The following is a 17,745-nucleotide window of genomic DNA, read 5'->3' on the forward strand; positions in this document are numbered from 1 at the left end:
AAGCCTGGAGCTGACCAGGGAAGGGCCCTGCCAGGCCTTGGGCCTCTGACCCTCAGTCCTGAAGCCTCCCTCTAGCGGCGCCCACCCTGCTCCCTTTCCTGCTGAATTTTACTCAAGTCCGTACTTGAGTATGGCCGGCCCTAGGTTAACCCCGCAGAGTTATTAACCAGGAGTGGCTCTTTCCACCCCCTCTTCCCGCCGGCCCTTCCTGCTGTCCACACCCGGCCAACTCCACTGCCCTGGCAAGGGAGGGCTTCCTGGAGGCGGCAGCGGGCGGCGCGTCCGGCCTTTGTCCCCCCACGCTCTCCAGGGTAGGTCCAGGGACTGCCAGATCAGGGGACCCTTTGCGTCCTGGAGCCTTGGGGGCTGGATGACGTCGCCGGGCACCTGAGGACCCCGCCCATTCCTCCCTCGGTTCCCCAGGGAGCGGGCGGCCGGCGGGGCTGGGCGGGGCCGAAGGAAGGGGCCGCTTGCTCCGACGCCGCGCACGCGCCAGGGCCCGCAGGCGGGTTAGGAAATGACGACCGCGCGCGGGTCTCCAGCAGCACCCGCCCCAGGACCGGCCCCGCCCCCAAGTCCCCGTCCCTAGGGCCGGGCCCGCCACTCCAGGCCCCGCCCAGAACCTCCCCGCCCAGTCAAGCCCCGCCCCCAAACTCTGTCTCCCCGCGGGATCCTCTGTGGCTCTCCAGGCCCCGCCTCGGCTCGGGCCCCGCCCCTCCAGGCCCCGCCTCCAGCCCCGCCCCGCAGACGGCGCTTGCAGCGCACCCGGCCCCCAGGCGGCGCGGCTGGTCCCCAGGGGTCTGCGGGCGACTGCGCGGCTGAGGCGCCCGAGTGCGGTACCTGCAGCGGGCAGCCATGGCGGAGGCCGCGTCGCCGCACTTGTCGCTGCCCTCGGGGCTGCTGGAGCTGTGCGCGCTGCTGGGCGCCCCCCGGGACAGTCTCCGAAGCCTCGAGCAGGTAAGGGGCGGGGAAACTGAGGCGGACGTGGGCCGCGAGTTGGCAGCCGGGACAGCAGTCGGAGAGCGGGCGCCCGGGTGCCCTGTGGGTTGGCGCGGACTTTCCGAGGGCTGAGTCCCGGTCCCCCAGCGGTGACCCCGCGCGCCTGTGGCCGGGGATCGCGCCCGAGCTCAGGCAGGTGCCCTGGAGCAGCGCCCTGCTCCCCTCCCCTCTTCTCTCCTCTCCCCGCCCGGGGCCCTTGTTGTGAGACATGTCTTTTGAGAGCTGCGAACTTGGTCTGCCGGCCGGGAATCTGGGGGTGCCGCCCCTCGGAGAGTCTCTGGGGCCTCTCTCTTCAGTCGCCCCCATCTTGGGCAGGTGCTTCTGAAGGTGGGGTGCACCAGACAACGGGTGGAAGCCGCCGGAGCCTCACGGTCTAGCGGGCCCAGCCCTCGCTGCTGAAATGATTTCATTCTTTATGCTGGGATGTGTTGTCCCCTGAGTAGTGGGTTTTGCACCAGGCACAGAATAACGAGAGAGCAAGTCTTAGAGTTAGCCGCCGGCCTCTCGTATTCTGCATGAACCCCTTTGCGATGAAGCCTATAGCTATTTTTCTCACTTGCAGTACCACCCCCACCCCCAACCCTTCTTCCATCTCTGCACCCTCGCAGCCAAAGTGACAACTTCATCTCCCTTCTGCTGGGAAAGCGGCAGTTTTGGAAATTCTCGTTTTCCTTTTTGTTCCCCAGCTTTTCTTAATTCTGTAACGCTGGCTTTCCCTGGAATCCATCTGTGGCTCTGGTTTCCTCCTGGTCCGCCTGTCTGTGACACCGTGACTGGGTCATGTTACCTAGAGATCCCGGCGTCACTGGCCAGCCGTCTGCACAGGTCCGTTCATCTCTTTGCAGACAACAGCATAGAAAGAGAGGCTTCTGAGTATTTAAATGACGCTGGGCTATCCAGGGAAAATGAAGACTGCAGGGCAGAGGGTGTCACCAGGAAAGGCAGATGTTCCTGCAAGTAACCAGATGAATGTCTGTGAGTGTCCGGGGAGTTTCCCCTGCTGGGCGTCAGTACAAAGCCAGTTTCGACTTAAGTGAAAAAGCATTCTCCTATGGAAATAGTTTCCTCGTTTCCCTCAACTTTTCCTTCCCTTCAACGCCCTGTCATGTCAGTAGATCCCGTTTGACCTCTGTCTCCTCGCAACGTCATCGATTGATTTGTCTCCCTACCTCGAATTTGCCAGATGGCATCTCCTCCTTTTTCTTCGAATAGGAAGTGACCTAGTTGCCGCTGTGGTCTCCTCAGCCGTTGAACGTCTTTCCTCTGGGGCAGTTACAACATGGGTGTTAGTTGCTTGGTGTGACACATGTCTTTTGACGGCAGGGCGAATCAACTGGAATATTTGCAGTGGTGCTTTCTTTTTTTTCAATTTCTTTATTATTATTATTATGTTAATAATAGAGAGGAGGTCTCACCGTGTTGCCCAGACTCATCTCCAATTCCTGAGCTCAAGTGATCCTCCCGCCTCAGCCTTTCAAAGTGCTGGGATTACAGGCGTGAGCCACTGCGCCTGGCCAGTGGTGCATTCCTGAACTAAACACGCTGCAACATTTTCATGTTCCCAGGTCAAGTGAGAGTATGGACAGTCTGCTACTGTGCATGCTTAACTTTGCCCTCTTTACTCTGTCTTTTGATTCTGTTAGGGGTTTGGCAAAGGGTGGAGAGAAAAGTAGTGAAGGACTAAGAAAATAAGGAGCGTTAGGGGATGGATTCCATTTCTTGGAGCCATCCTACTTTTAAGGTCAATATTAATGTTATAGTTAACCAAACATATGATTTTATTTATTTAGATTTTTTTTCGGCGGTTCTATTTTGAATGTCCAAGGCTTTTAAATAATTTTTTTTTTTTTTTTGAGACAGAGTTTTGCTCTGTTGCCCAGGATGGAGTGCCATGGTGCAATCTCGGCTCACTGCAATCTCCGCCTCCTGAGTTCAAGCAATTCTCCTGCCTCAGCCTCCTAAGTAGCTGGGATTACAGGCGTGTGCCACCACGCCCAGCTAATTTTTGTATTTTTAGTAGAGACAGGGTTTCACCACGTTGGTCAGGCTGGTCTCAAACTCCTGACCTCACGATCTGCCGGCCTCGGCCTCCCAAAGTGCTGGGATTACAGGTGTGAGCCACCGCACCTGGCCGCTTTTAAATAATTTTTACCTTGACTTTTACAAATCCCCATTTCTCTGTGGCCCAGGCATTCCTTCTTGATGACACAGGAAAACAGAGGTCCGGAGGTATGAGGAATATCCAGCTTCGTGTTGGATAGTGGAGGGCCCTTTTGTTTCATTTCCTAGAAGGGGGAGTAGTGTTTGTTTTTTTAGGAATGGTGACCGAGACTTTGAGAGTGCAGGCTAATGTTAGTTACTGTGGTTAGTTACATTCCCCTCCACCCCTTTACTATAGAGCCCTCCCCAACCCCATTATTGGTTGCTATGGAGACTAGACATAGGTGTGACAGGATCCATTATAAATCCACATAGGAGTAGAAAGTGTTCTGAGTACCTTGCGTAGTGCAGGTCACCCGCATAATTCTTGCGTGTGAAGCTCCATTTTTATGGCTTTTGGTGGACATCGTCCTGACTTTCAGTTTCAGAACAGCACTGGCCAGCTGGCCTTCCTGGGTGATGGCAGTTCGTGTCCTCTCTTTGCACCGTGCGGTACAATAGCCACTGGCCACATGTGGTCACTGAGCTTGTAGTGTGGCCAGTGAGCTAAGAAACTGGATTTAAAATTTCATTTAATTCTAACTAAACAGTTGGAGAGCAATAAAAAAAATTGATTAATTTCTGTTTTATTCCCTTAATAATGGCCAATCTTATAGTGAAGATGAATTCCACTGTGTACTCTAACTTAGAAATTAACCTGTGACTCAAGTAAATTAGAGTGTTCTGGTTTTTACTTTTGAATTAGCAGTTTTAAAAACCAAAATGATGGTTATGGGGTAGGGGTTTAATAAGTCAGCACCTGGGACAGAAGAATGGGAAATGACCTCACCTCCTGCGGCAGACTGGCAGAGGTGACTAGCGTCTCGGTGGTGGCGGGGTCTGGTGGTTCAGGGCAGCCACAACCTGTATCACCAAGTAACCTCGGAACACTCTTGTGCCAAGACTTCCATTTTTAGGAATTTATTCTAGGGAAAGAACTGGGTGCGTGCAAGTGTGTGTCACCGCTCTGTTCAGCGTGGTGAAGACTTGAGAACCACCCACATATCTCTCGGGAGGAGGCTGGGTCAATGCATGACCGAGTTGACACATGCTGTGATATTGTGATACTGTACGGTTGTAAACAGGGAGGTCAGCCACATGAAGTAGTTAAAACAGCTAATGGAACCTGTTATGTAGGATGACTACATTTATGAAACAAAATTATACGTTTATACATGCATTAAAATGTATAAAATGCATAAAAAGGCATAAAATGGGAAGGCTGTATCCACCCTGTGCAAAGTGTGTCATGGAATTATGGGAGGGCCGTCTCTTTCTATTAGCTCCTTTATTATTTCTATATTTATTTATTTTTTCTGTGGGGGATGGAGTTTCATGCTTGTTGCCCAGGCTGGAGTACAATGGTGCCATCTCGGCTCACTGCAACCTCTGGCCTCCCAGGTTCAAGCGATTCTCCTGTCTGAGCCTCCTAAGTAGCTGGGATTACAGGCATGTACGACTATGCCTGGCTAATTTTGTATTTTTAGTAGAGGGGGGTTTCTCCATGTTGATCAGGCTAGTCTTGAACTCCCGACCTCAGGTGATCTACCTGCCTCAGCCTCCCAAAGTGCTGGGATTACAGGCGTGAGCCACTGTGCCTGGCCTCTATATTGTTATTTTTAAAAATGAGATTGTATTGCTTGTCCATTGAGAAAAGACAACAGAGATTTCATTCTGAGAAAAAACAGGTGTATGGTGAACTACTGAATGCCAAGTTGGTCGGATCTGGGGCACATCATTATAAGTGACTAGAGATAACTAGAGGAATGACAGGTGGGGTGTTGAGTCTAGTGTGGTCACCAGTGTTCAGTCCAGGCTGAGCATGCCTCTAAGAGATCACCAGGTGCCAGGAGTGTGAATGAGGAACGATATCGCCTCAGTCATCGTCTCTGCTAAATGTGGGGACAGAGAGGAATACAACACAATCTCTGCTCCACCGCACCCGCTCAAATGGAAGGTGGTAAAATACCACTGGGCAGGGCCGAGATGCTCCAGGGGGTGATGAGCTGGGAGGTGGAGGCCTGGAGGAGCCTGTGGCCCTGGCTGCGGGGTGGCAGAGACCTTCTGCAGTGAGCGTGGGGGGTGGAGGGTCTGCCCCCGTGCAGGTGGAGCAGCGAGGGGCTGGGGCCTGAGCCCATGGAAGAGCAGGGTCATTGCAGAGGTGCTGTGTGTTCTGAGAACCCCAGGGAGTTTAGTTTTGCTTGGCTTTGGGGGCATCCTGGCTTAGGGAGCGAGCTGGCCTGCTGCTCAGGGGTGCACTGTCCTATGACTCATGCCCACGTATGACACATGGGAAGATACAGTATCATGATGTGGTGAAACAAACACTCTTTCTTTGCTTTCTTCAATGTGGGGATGGGGCTGTGATGCTTCAAGGCTGGGTTGGGGCCACAAAGTATCTGGTTTGTGGTCAGACAGGGATGTCCCTCTTTGGGAGAGTGGACACAGATGCTAGTGGGGAGCCCTGGGCTGGGTGGGAGGCAGCATCTTCCTCCTTCTCCTGACAGAAACCTCCAAGGCTTTGCTTCTGGTTATTTGCTACCTGCCTGGAGCCACGGGTCTTGCAGGTGTTTGGCATGGAAACATGGTGCAGCGGGGCAGCATCGAGCTGATGGAGAGGCTCTCCAGGACCAGTGGCTGATGTGTGGGTCTGCAGGTGGGGCATGGTGGGGCTGGGGCCCGAGGGGCTGGAGTACCAGCTCTGAAGACCCGAACTGCACTGTGTTTGTTGCAGAGGAGAACACAGGTGGAGATCAGGCTTTTTGGAAACTAGCAGAAGCTTAATTTTTGAGACTGTAAGTTTAAGGGACCCCAGAGGTGCAGTGGGGGTGGCAGGAGGCAGTCAGGGGAAGCCTGGGACTGGAAAGAGGTGTGGGCTGGGAATAGGACTTTGGGCTGTCCGTTTAGGTCTGTGCTGTGAGTGCTGAGGTCCTTCAGGAGGATGGTGGGAAGGACCCAGGCCTGGGAGTCGCAACCTGTGAGCAGGACTGAGAAGGGTCTGTAGGGGCCGGAGAGGAGCCATCAGACCAAGGGAAACCAGAAGGGAGGCGAGATCAAGACAGTTCCAGGATCCAGGAGGAGGGCTGCTCACTCATCTCATATGCTGCCTTGAATATGCACCATTAGTTAGGTCAGAACTGTCCAATTCTGATAGGAAAGTTTTAGAGAAAGTGACATGTAATTGAGGAAATGGACTTTTCATGCATGCTACACTAGAGCTTTTAAGTTATAAAATAATATGGATTTCCCATATTTTTTATTTTTTATTTTTATTTTATTTTTTTTTTGAGACAGTCTCGCTCTGTTGCCCAGGCTGGAGTGCAGTGGTGTGATCTCGGCTCACTGCAAGCTCCGCCTCCCGGGTTCACACCATTCTCCTGCCTCAGCCTCTCCGAGTAGCTGGGACTACAGGCGCCCACCACCACGCCCGGCTAATTTTTTGTATTTTTAGTAGAGACAGGGTTTCACTGTGGTGTCGATCTCCTGACCTCGTGATCTGCCTCCCAAAGTGCTGAGATTACAAGCGTAAGCCACCGCTCCCAGTCGGATTTCCCATGTTTTGTCCTGGTTCCTACTGATACATTTTTTTCTCCAAATGTAAAGCAATTGTTGACCGAATTTGAGTGATGTAGCGTGCAAATCGTCATATAGAGATCAGAGTGTGCTTACTGATGGAAACTGCTGCCGTTGTTGAAATTTCTTCCAGCGTAAGACTCCCCTTTTGTCACTGCCGTGTCTTATTGGAATGTTGAGTGTTGGCTGTGCGTTTTCTATCAGCCAAGGTCCCATTTCTCTGGATGGCAGTGCTATCTCCTTTCTTCCTTTCTTTCTTACGGAGTCTTGCTCTGTCGCGCAGGCTGGACTGCAGTGGTGAGATCTCGGCTCACTGCAAGCTCCGCCTCCCGGGTTCATGCCATTCTCCTGCCTCAGCCCCCCGCCCCGCTGAGTAGCTGGGACTGCAGGCACGCGCCACCAAGCCCGGCTAATTTTTTTGTATTTTTAGTAGAGATGGGGTTTCACTGTGTTAGCCAGGATGGTCTCCATCTGACCTCGTGATCTGCCCGCCTCGGCTTCCCAAAGTGCTGGGATTACAGGCATGAGCCACCGCGCCCAGCTCTTTCTTTCTTTCTTTCTTTCTTTTTTTTTTTTTTTGAGACCAGGTCTTGCTTTTTCACCCAGGCCGGAGCGCAGTGGTGTGATCACAGCTCACTGCAGCCTCAACCTCCTGGGCTCAGGCGATCTTCCTGCCTTAGCCTCCTGTGTAGCTGGGACCACAGGCATGTGCCACTATGCCTGGCTAATTTTTTTATTTTTTGTAGAGACGAGGTCTCATTTTGTTGCCCAGGCTGGCCTTGAACTCCTGGGCTCAAGCAGTCCTCCCGCTTTGGCCTCCCAAAGTGCTGGGATCACAGGCGTGAGCCACTGCACCCGGCAATGCTGTCCTTTCTAGGGTCCCTTAAAGACCCTTGACTACCTGCCTTTGGCCACCTCCTGTCTCTCCATGCCTTGGGTACCCAGGGCCCCTTGCTTCAAGCTTTGCTGTTTCGGGCTAGTTTAGTACCAGAACCACTTCCTTCTTGCTCGCAGACTGCAGGGTGTCCACCTTGGAAAGATCTGAAATCAGCCGGGCAGCAGTATTTGTTTTGTCCTAGCTCTGTACTAGGAGCTGTATTGGGCATAGTAGTAACATGGAAGAGAGATTGAAGGGATGGCCCATGTGCTTTGTATTATTTTAGGAAAGAATGGGAAGAAAAAAGGCAAAAACAAAAATTATGCCAAGTTAAAGTTGAGAAGAATTCCGGCCAAATGCCCCCCTTTTATTGATTTGAGGGACTGTTTGGTCAGCTGAGGAAGGGCACATGTCTCATCTGTACCCACCAGTGCTGTTTCTCACTCCATGCATCCTCCCAGATCAGTGTGGTAGAAAGGAGGCAGCACTGGCCCACGTGGGGGTGTGGAGGGCGTGGCCCTGGTAAATGTGTATGTGTGGGGTTTGACAATATACAGAGCCTGCCCCCACCCAGGGAGGGCTGAACAGTATATCCATGGGCTCCTGGCAGCCCCGCTGGGCTGAGTACCGGACCCACATTGTCTCTGTTATTCCCTGTACTCGCCGCTTAAAGGGAAGCTTGGAGGGACAAAGAAGCTTGCTGCCAGGAGGTAGAGGCACAGCCAGGACTTGAACTCAGGTCTGTGGATCCCAGTCCGCAGCCTGGACGGCAGTGCTTTATAGGAAGGAGGTGAGGTCCTGCTGTCCATGTCCACAGCTGAAGAGCCAGGCTCTGCGAGTCTACGTGGCTTCCCTGAACATAGGGCCTGGCAGGTTCCTAAAAGAAGCTTCCCAGGAGCCCTTTACTGTTATGAGCCTGAGGCGCCAGTGTTTATGGCCACCGAGGGGAGGAGAAAAACAAGCAGTGAAGCTCAGACAGAAAGGATACCCTCGAACAAGAGCTGAGGCTGTGGCAGTAACTCTTATTTTTCCCTTTTTTAGGTTGCTTATAAAAAGGGAGTCAAACATCTTTCTGCTCTTCTTGATCCAGAGGTCCTGTCCATTTTCGTGCCTCCTTTTATCAGTAAAGAGGACAGTCAAACGGCCGGTGCCAACTGCGGCACTCTCGGTAAAACCCGGATGCGCTCCTTGAGAAAGAAGAGAGAGAAGCCCAGACCAGAGCAGTGGAAGGGCCTCCTGGGGCCCCCCAGAGCGTCAGAGCCTGAGGATGTCGCCGTCCCGGGCGGCGTGGACCTCCTCACCCTGCCCCAGCTGTGCTTCCCAGGTATGTCTAGGAGGTGGGCACCACTGGGCGCATCCTGCTGCCAGCCACCCAGAGTGGTCTATTCCCAGAAACCCACAGGCAGAGGGAAGTGACGTGAGCGGCAGAGCCAGGGACCCCTCACTGCCTCCTCTTGTGGGATTTAGTTTTCTTAATCTTGGGGATTTTTAAATTTTTTATATTTATTTATTTATTTATTTATTTACTTTTTTGAGACGGAGCGTCACTCTGTCACTCAGGCTGGAGTTCAGTGGCACAATCTCCTTTCACTTCATCCTCTGCCTCCTGGGTTCAAGTGATTCTTCTGCATCAGCCTCTCAAGTAGCTGGGATTACAGGTGCCAACCACTACGCCTGGCTAACTTTTGTGTCTTTAGTAGAAATGGGGTTTCACCATGTTGGCCAGGCTGGTCTTGAACTCTTGGCCTCAAGTGATCCACCTGCCTTAGCCTCCCAAAGTGCTGGGATTACAGGCGTGAGCCACAGTGCTTGACCTACCTTGGGGATTTTAAAGCTGAGGGAAGTGTAAATCATTGCGTGTGGTCCTGGTGTTTTGGAGAATTGAGTCCTGGAAGGGAGTCTGCGTGAACTTCCAGGTAAAACCATTTGTTCCTGGTGCATTGAAGGCTTTTCCCCTTTGACTTAAAATGAAGTCTTGCAGTGGCTGGCAGATGGATTAAAAATACACCCAGTTCATCTGCAGCGGTTCCACCCCCAGTGTGCCTGAGCCTCCCCCTTCCACCTCCTGTTTTCCGTTTCACTGGGGCAAGAAGCACAGGCCTGCACTTAGTCCCCAGGCTTGCCAGTTCCAGTTAACAGGTGAGCTTGCGTTTTGGGGCGTTATTTTTCCTGTGGTCGTCAGGAATGTTAAAATGGCCGAGGTAGGAAACTCAGATGAAGCACCTAGCATAAGCACCCACCTCAGAACTTGGTGCTATTTCCTGGTCACAGGGATTATAAACCTGGGACAGGCGCCAGATGGGCGGCTGTGCCCAGCAAGCACTGCCACTGGCTAGCAGGTGCTTGAGAGCTTGTAAAGAAATTGCTATGTGGGGAGGGACTCAGGGAGGATAGACGGCCGGAGGCATGATCGGAAGAATGAACTCGCCTTGGACATGAAGGCACCGCCACTGCTAACTGTGGAGGTGTGTCCTAAACACTGTGAAGAAGTCAGCTCGTGGGTAACCCAGGCCACATGGCAAGAACAGGATTCTTCTCTGTCTCTTTCTGCCTGCAGGGGGTGTGTGCGTGGCCACTGAACCTAAGGAGGATTGCGTCCACTTCCTGGTGCTGACCGATGTCTGCGGGAATAGGACCTACGGCGTGGTGGCCCAGTACTACCGGCCCCTGCATGTAGGTGGTTCCCGTTACTCCCCTCTGAAATTGGGTTTAGATTTTTTATTATGGTGAAATACACATAACACAACATTCACCATTCTAACCATTTTAAACTGTGCAGTTCCGTAACATTAAGTACATTCACAGCATTGTGCAACCACCGCCAATGTCTAGGTCCAAAACGCTTTCATCATCCCTGAAAACCCCATACCATTAAGCCTTCAGTCCTGCTTCCCCTTCCTGCCTGGCGATGGCTAATCTGCTTGCTTTTTTTTTTTTTTTGAGATGGAGTCTTGCTCTGTCACCCAGGCTGGAGTGCAGTGGCACCATCTCGGCTCACTGCAACCTCCTCCTCCTGGGTTCAAGCGGTTCTCCTGCCTCAGCCTCCCGAGTAGCTGGGATTACAGGTGCCCACCACCATGCCCAGCTAATTTTTGTGTTTTTAGTGGAGACGGGGTTTCACTGTGTTGGCCGGGCTGGTTTCGAACTCCTGACCTCAGGTGATCCACCCGCCTCGGCCTCCCAAAGTGCTGGGATTACAGGTGTGAGCGCTGCGCCCGGCCGGCTAATCCCCTTTCTGTCTCTGGATGTATCTATTCTGGACACTTCGTGTAAGTGGACTCATACAGCACGTGGCCTGCTTGTCTGACATCTTTCCCTCAGCATGTTTTGATGTTCACGTGCATGGGCACATGTGTCAGTGCCCCGTGGCCTTTTATGGCGAGTGACATTCCATCGTTTGGATGGACCACATTTTATTCCTCCATGTATCCGTCGATGGACCTGTGGGTTGTTTCCGCCTTTTGTCTTTGGTGTGAGCGACTGGCGTTTAGACTTTACAACACATTACATCTGTCACACATATTGGGAGTGTTGTCTGGGTAGGGCCGTGTGTGTGAATCAGTGGGCGTTTGGGGAACTCGTAGGGGAAACGATGTATCCAAAGGTGCAGGGTGACCTGCTGCACACGTGCAGAGGGTTTCCCGAAGCAAAAAGCGAGCCAGAGCCTTAGTTTAGGTGCCCTGGTGCCATGAAAGGAAGTCTGTGAGTTCCATGCAGTCGAGAGAAGTGGCTGGCCTGGATTCCCTCGGAGCCCGGGGCACGTGTTTTTGTTGGTAGAAGCGTGCTTACACATGTGACATTGAGTGCTGGGAGGCGTGAGGTATAATCACATGGATTCTGTCCCTGTAAGCTCATGGGGCAGCACAGACAGGCCCGGATGTTCTTAATGAATATGCAGGAGCAAAGCGTACTACTTGATGCTCTGAATGCATAATCTTAGGTTTCTGGGAGAGGTCATTTTCACAGTGTGCCAAGAGCAGAACCAAGGTCAGCTCTCGGGCGGTGCATGCAGGGGACCAGCGTCCGCCTCTGTGACCTGGCTGCCAGCAGCCCCAGGCCTTTCTTCCGGGGTTATGTTAATGGAGGGATGAGAAGAAGGTGCCCCTCCACGTAGCCAGTGTTCCAGATGAGAAAGGATCCACAATGTTGGATCTTTCAGAAAAGCACCTTGGGAGTTTGCTTGTGAAATAACACTTACCAGGAGCAATGCGCATTTTGTTTTCGTTATCATTAAATATAATACATGTTAAAAAAAGGAGCAGTCCCTCTGGTTTGCATGAGTACAGCAGATGCCACTGTTCCCAGTGTGCCGGCCTGGCGTGGGCATGCCTGGTCCCTCTCCTGCCTTCCAGCAGCTGTGTAGTTTCGGGGTATCCCCAGGTCCCACAGCACTCATCTCTCCTTCTTCACCATGTATCCGGATGACGCTATCTATTGTTTTTTTCTTTTTTTGTTTTTTTGAGACAGTCTCGCTGTGTCACCCAGGCTTTAGTGCAGTGGTGTGATCAAGGCTCACTGCAGCCTTGAACTCCAGGGCTAGCTCAAGTGATTCTCCCACCTCAGCCTCCTGAGTAGCTGGGACCACAGGTGTGCACCACCATGCCCAGCTAATTTTTCTTATTTTTTGTAGAGATGAGGTCTTGCTATGTTGCCCATGCTGATCTTGAACTACTGGAATCCTGCCTCAGCCTCCAAAAGTGTTGGGATGACAGGTGTGAGCTACATGCCCAGCCCCCAACTATCGTTCTATTGATAACACAGCCCCAGCCCCTCTCATACACTCTCCTCTGCCTTTCCACCGACACTACGTGACTTGAGGGTGGGAACCATATTGTGTCTGGGTAGCTCCAGCTCCTCCCGGGCTACTGTAACAATAGCAGCAGCAGCCACGCGCGCGTGTGAGCAGCTCAGCACCAGGCATGATGTAAGCACTTTGTGTAGTCATTCATTTAATCCTAACCACAACGAATGAGGTTGGGAAATGACAGATGAGGAAATGGTGGCAGAGGGAGGTTAAAAGACCTGCCTGAGATGACAGAGCAGGCAGGGTTGGAACTTGAGTAGACTGACCCTAGAAAAGTGGATGTTTATTAAATTTTGCTAGATAGACAAATGATGTAGCTGTTTCCTGACGTCTCCCTTTACCTGGATATCTTACAAGTACCCTAAATTCAGCAAGTTCTCACACTGAAGCTATCATCATGCCCTTCCATCCCTACAAAAAACCCCAAACTAACAACACTTCCCCTGAGCCCAGTTGGTGAGCCCCAAATACTTTGCCACTTGTAAGTTCCACAGTGTGCTGGGCCTTCTAGAACCCTGCGGCCGTGGCTCCCACACAGGCTGAGGCCTCTCCTGCTCTGTCCTCCTGGGCACGTGTGGGTGCCGCTTCCTGTGCGTGGCTCCTGCATTTTCTCCCCTTGTAAAGCAGAGTCCTTTGTGTGTCTTGGGTCTTACTGTGTTCTAATCGTGTGTTCCTTCTTATCTCAAGGCTGTCAGCTTCTCTGGGGCAGGAATGCATCTTGCTCTCTTTATAGCCTCAGCACCTCAAATGGTGCAAGCACCAAATAGGGACCCCATAGACTTCGACCGGAGGGCCGGTGCTGGCTTGGACGCGTTGCAGGGGTGGGGATGGTGAACTCTCAGCTTGCTGTGTGCTGAAACGTGACCCAGTTGGAAACAGATACTGGAATTGCCAAGGTGGGGAGGTGACCATGTCGCTGTTGCTTTTCATGTAGGATGACTACTGTTTCTACAATGGCAAAACGCACCGGGAGTGTCCTGGCTGCTTTGTGCCCTTCGCGGTGTGCGTGGTCTCCAGGTTCCCCTATTACAACTCCCTCAAGGACTGCCTTTCCTGGTGAGCTGGGGCACCGGGGGCCGGGGGTGGTAGGGGGCAGCTCTTTGTGCCTCTCCAGGTGAGCCAAGGGACCAGGGGGCTGGAGGTGGTGGGGGGGCAGCTCTCTGTTCCTCTCCTGGTGAGCCGGGGGACCGGGCACTGGGGGCAGTAGGAGGGGCAGTTCTCTGTGCCTCTTAGGCTGTTGCTTAAGGCTGGGGGCAGTGGGCAGGGGGTGTGGCAGCGGGCGCTCCTCTCTGTGACTGGTAACATACGGTAATGGCATGGTAGGAAAGGGATGAAGCCACACTGTTGGAAGTAAGGTTGATGTTCAGGATTTTCATTTTGTTTAGTTTTTCACAAAAAGGCATATATTAGGAAAAACTCTTTTCCTAGCTGAGAATATTAGGAGGCTGCTGTTTGTTCCAATGAGTTTTATTGACATTTTAAAGATGACCTTGGCTGGGTGTGGTGGCTCACACCTGTAATCCCAGCATATTGGGAGGCTAAGATGGGAGGACTGCTTGAGCCCAGGGGTTTGAGACAAGCCTGGGAAACATAGCAATACCTTGTCTCTAAAAGACAATTTAAAAACTAGTTGTCCCTGGTGGTGTGTCCCTGTAGTCCCAGCTACTGGGAAGGCTAAGGCAGGAGGATGGCTTAAGCCTAGGAGTTCAAGGCTGCAGTGAGCTGTGGTTGTACCACCACACTCCAGCCTAGGTGACAGAGCAAGACCCTGTCATCTTGTTTTGTAGAATCTGTAACTGTCTCCCTGCTGATGGTGAGTAGAAAGGCTGAGGACGTAAAGAACTTTTGAAAAATCAGAAAGACATCGTATAGAACCCAGTGGGCTCTCATTATCAAAGGATGCTTTTGTGACGTTGGGGGCTGTAGCCCAAGTTCAGACATGGTCAGTCCCAGTGGGCACTTGTGCATGGAGCCGTTTCTTTTGAGTCTCATAAAGTTACAGTCTGAGAATTTGTATTTGTTTGATTAAAGGCCGAGGAGAAAGCAGTTAACAACAGTTCCCTTTTGTGTCATCGTGCTGGAGAATGAGCCACGGCAAATCGCTGAATTGGTGCTGTTCTTGCTTCTTGCAAAGCACAGTCATTTGAGACCTTCTGCCTTGACCAGAGGGACGAGCCCCGTGGAGAGTGAGCAGGAACCTTACTGTTCAAATCAATGACTCGTAATTCAAATCCCAGCACTTTAGTGGTTTACTTCTTAAAATATAACTGGCTTTTGGACATAGTTTGGGTCTAGCCTACATTTTATTGCCATAGACATAAAATATCGTTGAGAACAGAGAGGTGACTTGGTCGTAGCCAATGAGCAGGTGAATTGAGCACATGCATGTTTGTTGAATGTCTGTCACCAGCGCCCAGGAAGTGACAGAATGCCAAGCCTGTACATGGTCCCCTTTTATTTACTAACTGATGATCTTCATTACTTGAAGGTAAACAGCGTTTTCACTATCTCTAGTTTCCTCTTCTGTAAAATGTAGATGGTTATTTCCACCTTTTGTTTGCTGAAATGAATGGGTGGTCGCCAGACAGATGCCCTTGGAAGACAGGAAGAAAGGAGGTGTTCTCTCCACCTCCTGGTCGATGTTATGTGTGTTTATTCAGCAATTGACCTTTCATAGTGTGATTGGCAACAGATATCCTCCTGCTAGACATTAAAGCAAACACATATTTAACTTGAAAATGTGTTCATTTTCATGCTTCTTTCTTTCTCATTGCCCATTGCTGTGTGATCAGAACTAGAAGGGGCGAAATACAGAAACAGAATACAGCCAGAAGAGGCAAATGACAGAAATTCAAATTGCAGTATGACAACACGAATTTGTAGTTTTAAAAAAATCGGTTCTGTTAGTGTGATAATATGCAAAATATGTCTCCACAGGGACAAAAAATGGGCAAGAATATATTTAGTTGTGTTTTGGGAATCAGAGTATGGGTAGTTTTTTAAAATTATACTTTAAGTTCTAGGGTACATGTGCACAACGTGCAGGTTTGTTACATATGTATACATGTGCCATGTTGGTGTGCTGCACCCATTAACTCGTCATTTACATTGGGTATTTTAATTTTCATTTACAAATTTTTTTGAGAGACAAGGTCTCACTGCCACGGAGGCTGCGGTGCAGTGCCGCTGTCATAGCTCACTGCATCCTCAAACTCCCGGGCTCAAGTGATCCTCCCAGCTCTGTCTCCCAGGTAGCTGGGACTACAGGCGCACACCACCACACCAGGATAATTTAAAAATTTTTTGTAGAGACGGGGGTCTCACTATTTTGCGCAGGCTGGCCTTGAACTCCTGGCCTCAAGTGATTCTCCCACCCCGGACTCCCAAGGTGCTGGGAATACCAGTGTGAGCCACCGCACCCACCCCTCTTATAGTTTTAAATTGTATACAGTACTTTAAAAGTCAGAGTCCATTTTGGAAACAGACTTTCTCAAGCACTCTCCTTCCAGGTGTTTGTTCTTTTATTCCTTACCGAGGTAAAACACACATACAGACAGACGCACAAATTCCAGTGATTTCCCACAAATTGAACACACACATGTAACTAGCACCCAGATGAGGAAACAGAGCATGACCAGGCCTTCCCCTTCCAAAATATACCTCCCTTTGTGCCACCTGTCAGGCACTACCGCAGACCTGGGGCCACTCTGCTGTCATCCAGCAGCTTGGTGACTCTGCTTTTGGTGAAAGGTCCTGGAGCTGCTGCTGCAGACCCTGGGGAGATTTCAGTGTGATTAGAAATGCTAACAATGGCAACTGGGTTCTCATCTTTATTTTGCGGTTTGAGTTTTGTGTTTCGAATTTCAGTTTATTGGCTCATCTGAAGCCCTGTAAAGATTTTGAAGTGGACAGTCATATAAAAGATTTCGCTGCGAAGCTGTCTTTAATACCCAGCCCGCCACCTGGACCGCTCCATTTGGTAAAGTATATCTGAAATTATACTGTTTTTTCTTTGCAAATAGTAAAAGTAAGATGTTGAAGATAATGTAAATGCTCACAACTATTTCTGAAGTTGTAGCTGTTGTAAACCTCAAATAACATCCTAACCCCCCCGCCTCCCCACAGCTGACTGACTGGACCCCCTTTTGGCCAAGGGGACCCCAGAGAAACCCAAAAAACAGAATGACTGGCCAGAATGGAAGGGAGGTCAGACATGCCTGGTTATACCCTCTCCCTCTTGCGTGAGTGTATGGGGTGTTTGTGTATAGGGTTGTAAACTAAAACTAAAATCCTAAGCCTCCCTACTGACTGAACAGGTTCCCTCTTGGCCAACAGGACCCTAGAAAAACCTTAAAAATGAAATTCCCGGCCATGACAGGAAGGAAGGTCAGACACGCCTTGTTATGCCCGTTCCCTTTTGGAGTTGAGGCACAGCTGACCAGCATTAGGTTAAAATGGAGATCCTAAGACCGACAGAACAGACTCTCTGTGGCCATAAGATTCCAAATTATGAACAAAACCTAAGGTCACACAAAGCAAGAGTTAAGTCACTCCCTACAAACCATAAGAGCTCCTTAAACAGGTATAATGTAGCTTATTTTCCAGCCTGACTCTGGTATAGCATCCATGACAGATAGCAGACCCTGAAGAAAATCAAAGTATTTTACTGCAAATATGTTTCTTTGACATATTTTGAAATGGCACTGCAAAGCTGTCTTTTGTGGGGGAAATTTGCATCTGTAGAGAATCTATTCATGCAGCCAGGCCTGCCTTCCTAGGCCTTTGCCAGATCTAGGAGAGATGAACTGAGAGCCTGACACCTTTAAAGTGTGAAAAGAGACATTCACCATCTCTTCTCTCTGAGGGCTGCCACCTGTGAGGCTTCATTTATGTAGCAAGGGCCTCAGCCGCACACCCCCTTATCTTGACTCAGGCCTTCTTTCCCACTGACTTCAGATCTTTAGACAGTAGCTCATCTTTCTCAACCAATTGCCAAGTAAAGAATCCCTGAAACCCACCTATGACTTATACCCTCCTTCCTCTTTGAGATGCCCCACCTTTTTGGGCCAAACCAACCTCAACCTTCCATGGACTGATGTATGTCTTTGCCTGTCACTCCTGTCTCTGTAAAATGCATAAAACCAAACTGTAACCCGGCCCTCTGGGGACCACTCTTTAGACTGTTCCCTAGGCCACGGTCACTCAGAATAAACCCCTTTAAAATATTTGATAGAGTTTGGTTTTTCCATTAACACTGTGCTTAAATTATGTTTCTCAAGGTCCTTATGGGAAC

At 50.8% G+C, this 17,745-nt stretch overlaps 1 protein-coding gene across 17 annotated transcripts in view; it reads left to right on the plus strand.

Annotated features, from left to right (window-relative positions):
* Positions 1–655: 655 nt before the first annotated feature.
* DENND3 (DENN domain containing 3) overlaps positions 656–17,745 on the plus strand; it is a 67,796-nt gene continuing 50,706 nt past the window's right edge. For 9 of the 17 annotated variants that reach the window (XR_010159339.1, XM_063816614.1, XM_063816617.1 and 6 more), the window contains exons 1-5: positions 656–957; positions 8,690–8,972; positions 10,206–10,321; positions 13,387–13,508; positions 16,320–16,431. Coding sequence is in view for 14 of the 17 variants with exons in the window: in XM_063816614.1 (XP_063672684.1) it covers positions 856–957; positions 8,690–8,972; positions 10,206–10,321; positions 13,387–13,508; positions 16,320–16,431 (735 nt within the window). In the remaining 3 variants the exon portion in view is untranslated. Of the gene's footprint in view, positions 958–8,689; positions 8,973–10,205; positions 10,322–13,386; positions 13,509–14,483; positions 14,638–16,319; positions 16,432–17,745 lie in introns of those variants that run through there. The other 8 variants (XM_063816615.1, XM_063816620.1, XM_063816619.1 and 5 more) reach the window with 5 other exon arrangements.

Source organism: Pan troglodytes, chromosome 7 (genome assembly GCF_028858775.2).
Source record: "Pan troglodytes isolate AG18354 chromosome 7, NHGRI_mPanTro3-v2.0_pri, whole genome shotgun sequence".
Lineage (NCBI taxonomy): Eukaryota > Metazoa > Chordata > Mammalia > Primates > Hominidae > Pan > Pan troglodytes.